This window comes from Miscanthus floridulus, chromosome 3, assembly GCF_019320115.1.
Source record: "Miscanthus floridulus cultivar M001 chromosome 3, ASM1932011v1, whole genome shotgun sequence".
Classification (NCBI taxonomy): Eukaryota; Viridiplantae; Streptophyta; class Magnoliopsida; order Poales; family Poaceae; genus Miscanthus; species Miscanthus floridulus.
Genome location: NC_089582.1, coordinates 32157143 through 32163168, shown reverse-complemented (window position 1 = coordinate 32163168; position 6026 = coordinate 32157143). Strand labels below are relative to the sequence as shown.

The 6026-nt window shown below is 49.5% G+C and overlaps 1 protein-coding gene across 1 annotated transcript; it reads right to left on the bottom strand.

Annotated features, from left to right (window-relative positions):
* Nucleotides 1-1541: 1541 nt before the first annotated feature.
* Nucleotides 1542-3542, bottom strand: LOC136545388 (putative UDP-rhamnose:rhamnosyltransferase 1). Its single transcript, XM_066537409.1, has 2 exons — nt 2962-3542; nt 1542-2762 (listed from the first exon to the last, which is right to left on the bottom strand). Exons 1-2 carry the CDS (start codon nt 3358-3360, stop codon nt 1752-1754), a joined length of 1410 nt encoding a protein of 469 aa, XP_066393506.1. The 5' UTR covers nt 3361-3542; the 3' UTR covers nt 1542-1751.
* Nucleotides 3543-6026: the final 2484 nt, after the last annotated feature.

The window sequence follows — 6026 nt, the reverse complement described above, 5'->3', positions numbered from 1 at the left end:
CTCTCGGATCCTTAGTTCATTTCAGAAAATCACTCTACAGAATCTGTATAGAATCAGAATGCCAAGACAGAGCTCAACCACCTAGCCAACTCCTATTTAAAGCCCCGTAAGAACACTAGCCGTTGGGCTTCTCACTTGGCTATCTGCGGGCACATTGGATGCTCCGATGCGACTACCCTCATCAGAGTATGTGCTACGGCAAAATGGTGTCGTAGCATATGTTCCAATGCTGTTGTACGAGTACACTCTGATGCCTGCGTGCGCTCTCTAGTCAGAACTGGCCGTTACTAAACTCAACGCCCTATAGGTGACCATCAGAGTAAGGGTCTGTTTAGATTCCAAAAAATTTTGCGCAGTATCTGTCACATCGAATCTTGCGACACATGCATGGAGTACTAAATATAGACGAAAAAAAAACTAATTACACAGTTGGGTGAGAAATCGCGAGACGAAACTTTTAAACCTAATTAGTCCATAATTAGACACTAATTACTAAATACAAACGAAAGTACTATACTAGCCAAAATCCAAAAAATTTTGGATCTAATCAGGGCCTAAAGCACTCCTCACTCCGATGCCGCCCTATAGGTGACCATCAGAGTAAAGCACTCCTCACTCCGATGCCATCCAGAGAGGTTCCAAAGACGGGTTTCCACCATTGGAATGATCTGACGCCCTGCATCGGACCAAACGTTATAGCCTTTGAAATTTCCTGTGTGTCATCTCTACTTGCCACGTGTCCCACCATAGGGAACAGTCCTACCATTTGATCCGATGGGTCCTACAGTTGATCATGGGACAATCTAATGGCAAACCCTAGCTCTGGCTTTGCACTACGCAGCATATGCTCCATTGGTGCCCATCGGCAGAATCTGATGGTCCACCAGAGACGTCTGGATTATCTTCGTTTCAATCCCTTTTTCAAATGTGCCAACTCCACAAGTGTTCTAACAAACATGCAAGTGAGTTAGTATTTTCACAAACAATTTTCAAAAGGTTTTTCACTTGATTCTCACCGCGTCACTAGGTCTAATGCATATGCAATGTATTTTTACACTTAGTGGCACTTAGATAACCGATTAGACTTTAGAGCTCCTCTCTTAATAGTACTGTTGTCTATCCTAAATCTGATCATGCACTCCATTGCGCTTTGACTGGAAAACAAAATCTCTATTTATACCTTTGCCTTCACAACTTGGATTTTGTTTTTTTTCTTTCTTGTTTTCAAGTGAGAGCTTGCTCCATTGGATAAATCACCCTTCATCAATCTCCAAGCCTTTCTCTCAATCTTGATGCGGATCTAACCTAGCTTAATCACATACTTAGTAAAAAGGTTAGTCCACTAGTTGTCTACCAAAACCAAACATAGAGCTTTCACCAACATGTGCTCTGAGTGACTTCTTCGCACTTTTACCTGATAAAACGCTTATTACCACTGCACGCATATCTGACATACTGTAGAGACACTTACGTGACAAAGAGGCTGGACGCAAAGGTGGAAGTTTTGGCAATAGGCCACCTTGGTCACTTATTATCTTCGTTATCTCTCCCTTGCAGGTTAGCACGACACGAGGCACGTATACACCTAAGTCATGATGGCTCTAAGCCATCTGGACATCAGGACAGGCAGGCACCTCTCTATCTAGCCTTTCAGGGACGAGGCCCCAGGCCCAGCGTCAGCGATGCGCCAACCATTATTGTACAGGTCTGAGCCTGACGGAAACAACACGGAAAACGGCTACAGACAAAATTCATTTGTAGCGCTGCAAATACTCGACGAGATCATCAACGTACTGCTCCTGCCTCGCCCTATCCCCGACAACCTTCTGCAGCTCCCTGGCATTGCGCGCGAGCTTCCGACCCTCCGCCTCCGCCATCACCCGCCGCACCGCCGCCGCGACGTCGTCCCCGCGGAACGACCCGTCGTGCTCGTCCCTGGGCACCTCGACGCCGACGCCGTGCGCCGCCATGGCGCGCGCGATGAGGCCCTGGTCGGCGACGAACGGCAGCATCACCAGCGGGAGGCCGAACCGGAAGAGGCTCTCCACGGTGGAGCCCCAGCCGCAGTGCGTGAGGAACGCGCCCACGGCGGCGTGCGCCAGCACGCGCACCTGCGGCACCCACCCGGCGCGCGCCACCCCGCGCCCCGCCACGCGGGCCTCGAACCCGTCCGGGAGCAGCGGCAGCGCGCCGCCGGAGGGGTGGCCGGCGGGGCGCCGGACCGCCCAGAGGAACCGCGCGCCGGAGCGCTCCAGCCCGAGCGCCAGCTCCCGCACGTGGTCCGCCGTCACCGGCGCCTCGCTCCCGAGCGCCACGTAGATGACCGACCGCGGAGGCTGCTCGTCCAGCCACCGCATGACGTCCGAGAACGACTCGTCGCCGCCAGGAGCGTCGTCGTCAGCCACCTCGTCGGGCAATAGGAGGCCCGAGGGGACGACGGGCTTGGCGAGGAGGTCCGTCAGGAGCGGGAACAGCCGCGGCTCCGCCTCGGGGCTGCTGCGGACGACGATGAGGCGGCAGCAGGGGCGCTGCATCTCGTAGAACCGGTCCATGTCCGACACGCCGGACGCGTTCTGCCGGAACACGGCGGCGATCGCCTCGGCCTCGTGCCGCCGGTGCGCCATGGTGGTGGGGAACGGGATCCACGGTGGCTGCACCATGTAGTCCTCCGTCGTCGTCCGTGGGTGCGCCTCGTTCTCGTGCCGCGGGCCCAGGAACGCCAAGATCGACGCCGGCAGGATGAGGACGATGGCGCACGCGATCTACAGTAAACAAATCAAGAAAGAAACAATTAGATCAGTAAAAAATAATTTTTCGAAGTAAATGTTAACGGTTTAACTTTGATCAGAATCTCCCTATCGAATACAGGAGTAAACAAGTCTCACAAAACCGAGATTTTCTTGTCGGAACGTATCACATCACATGTGGCTAGCAACAAGTGGAGCACATGATGTAATGTACCTCGTGTTCCTCGGCGATTGGCCAGATCCAATTCTGCGCGAAGTCGAGGACGATAAAGTCGGGCTTCCTCGAGAACCCAACCCCAACAGCGTCGCCACTGCCGCCCGCGGCGTTGGCGTCGGCGCAGGCCAGCGCGGCGACGAGGTCGGCGAACGGCGCGGCGAGGCCGTCGAAGGCCTTCTTGAGCAGGCCGACCTTCTCGGGCGGGACGTCGGAGGTGGACTCGGCGCCGTCCGGGAGGCCCTCGACGCCCGGGAGGCCCAGCGCGACGACGCGGACGCGCGCAGACAGCTCCGGCGGGACGGCGCCCAGCCTGGCGGCGTTCCTCGGCGTGGACACGAAGGTGACGGCGTGGCCGCGCCGCGCCAGCCGCTTGGAGAGCTCGAGGAACGGGATCATGTGCCCGAACGCCAGCCATGGGAACACCACGACGTGGAGATGATGAGGAGGATCAGGAGACGCGCCGCCTTCTTGCTAGGTTTGGGCCATGGCTGCTTCTGCTCAGCGAGCTGGGTACTCTTTGGAGCGAAATGCACAGTAGTAGTACTGATATAGACGGGACTACGGGAGTGAGCTGTCCATATTTATAACTGCATGGATCATACCTCTTTTTCTTTTGGCTGATAAGACATGACTGAAAGTACTATTGATTAATTTATTATAAAAGATGAATATTATTTATTGACTGAAAAAATATGCACTATAAGTCAAGCGCAATGTTCACGTCGGTAGCGTGGTAGCCGACGTGTCTGCATCTTGTTCCATTATCTTCTACTAGTAAAATGTTTTAATTTGGATCCATCTTTATCTCACTTCTGGGGCCGAGGTTTAACCTCGAGAGTCGAGACTCGAGTGGCAGAGTAACATCTGATTTTTACCGAGAAGCTATCTCACTCGAGGAAGCTGGATCTTAGTCGAGCTGGATCTTGTTGGCATGCCATCCAAACTACATTCAAGGAAGAGCCTGGATTGGTTTCCATCAAAGTCAAGCCGAAGATAAGAGATCCTCTTACTCAGTGGCGAGAGAATTTTATGTTATGATCAGCTCTTTCTTTGTCAGCAAAAGCAGGAAAAAAAAACTGGGTGGATATAGTCCATCGGCTCAGGAGTCCATCGGCTCAGGAAAAAACTGGGTGGATATAGTCCATCGGCTCAGGAGTCCCTCGGCTTGATCCCACAGCACACAGCAATGATCATTGTCCTTGTAGGGTCCAGTTTAGTTTGCAAAAAAATTTGCAAAATTTTTCACATTCCCCGTCATATCGAATCTTTGGACGCATGCATGAAGCATTAAATATAAATAAAAAATAAAACTAATTACATAATTTAGACGAAATCCACGAGACGAATCTTTTAAGCCTAATTAGACTATGATTGGACACTATTTGCCAAATAACAACAAAAACGCTACAGTAACCATTTTGCAAAATTTTTTGCATCTAAACAAGGCCTAGGTTGGAGAAGCGCCGCAATTACAGGAGTCTCTTCCCAGACTTGGCCTTCCCTGGCCGCCGCAGCAACACTCGTGTGATTGGGTCCTATCGCGGAGATCACTGAAACGCTCGTCTATCCAAAGCAAACTCAACAGTTGTGTGATTGGATCCCTCATAGCCCATGGACCTGTTCGGCTGATATTAAAAAAAAATACTGTAAATTTAGCTGATAAACCGGTGAATAAGTTCAAACCAACAGGCCAACCAGTCACGTCTCCATCGGCAGCACTAGCAGCCGCCGGCCATGTAGGCTAATCCTGTCATGATTGGTGGTGCTAGCTACGGTTGATTCTCCGGCCGGTGATGACCCTGCAACCGACGTCTTCCTTCACGGATTGGTTGATCTTACTTGGAGTTCATCAAGATGCCACATTATTGTCCAACTCTACTGGAAAGTTTCACTTCAGTGAATAGCCATGTTGGGTTAATGACCCAGGTGGCAATGAGGCTGTGGCCTGTGGCAGACTGGCAGGAGAGGTAGTTGTCGCGGAGCACCGGGCCGGGCCTCCAATGAGGCCCTACCCCTCCACCGCGGACGCACAGACGGATGAATGCTGATCTAATAATTGACTAAAAAACAAGATCGAGTGACATGGAGACAATCACACTTCAACCTTCAAGTCATATCAACATCACAACATGACCCCTTGGTACCTCCACTATTAACGATCACGAGGCTGATTGGTTGGTAGCTAAAATTTGGTTGTCAAGCTTATGCAAGCCAAGATTTTCGCAGCCATTTGGTTTAGTATCAAAAATTTTCAATACCTCACAATTGCCATACTAAATCTATGGCAAATATTTTTGCTCAAGTTTTAGCAACTTTTTTCTTGCTAAATCTTGAGCATAGCAAATTTTGGTAGCCAACCAATCAGGCCCCAAATATCAAAGAACAGAGTTGAAAACTGATTACGGGTCTGTTTGGTACTTCATCCGTTCCAAATTATAAGCCCCTTTGACTTTTTAGTTCATCCATTCTGCTATATATCTAAACATATTATTATATCATAATAATTTGGAACGGAGAGATTAACGTTTTTGTCAAGCTTCACAAAGCTGGTTTTCAGTTTTTCTACCAAATAGACCGATTGAAACAGCTTCTCTAGCTGTTCTTCCGCTTCCCTCACATGCACGATTTCCTAGGTAAAGTTGGGTGAAATGAAAATGCTAGCTTCTAGCTTTCTTTTGCTAGAAGCCGTTTCACCAAACTTTTTTTTAAAAGAAAAACAGCTTTAGCTTCACCAAGCTGTTTTATAAAACCAAAGCCAAAAAAATCACTTCACTGGTGAAATTGAGCTGTACTAACCATTGACCTATTTCTTCTCCCTCCTAACCGGTTTACATACAGTTGAAGCTGACTATTTCTAGGAGTTGAAGGCTGTGTTCTAGAAAGTGCTTTTAGCAGAGCATCAACAAAAGTGCTTGAAGGAGAAGCTGCTTTTCACTGCATAGTAAAATAGGTGAAAACAAAGGGATTTTTCACAGCCATTTTCAAGGAAGATAGTCTTGGATCTTATTTTTGGCTTTCTGTTTTTCTAAATTGGTGAAAATAACAGACGAAAACAAAGAGAT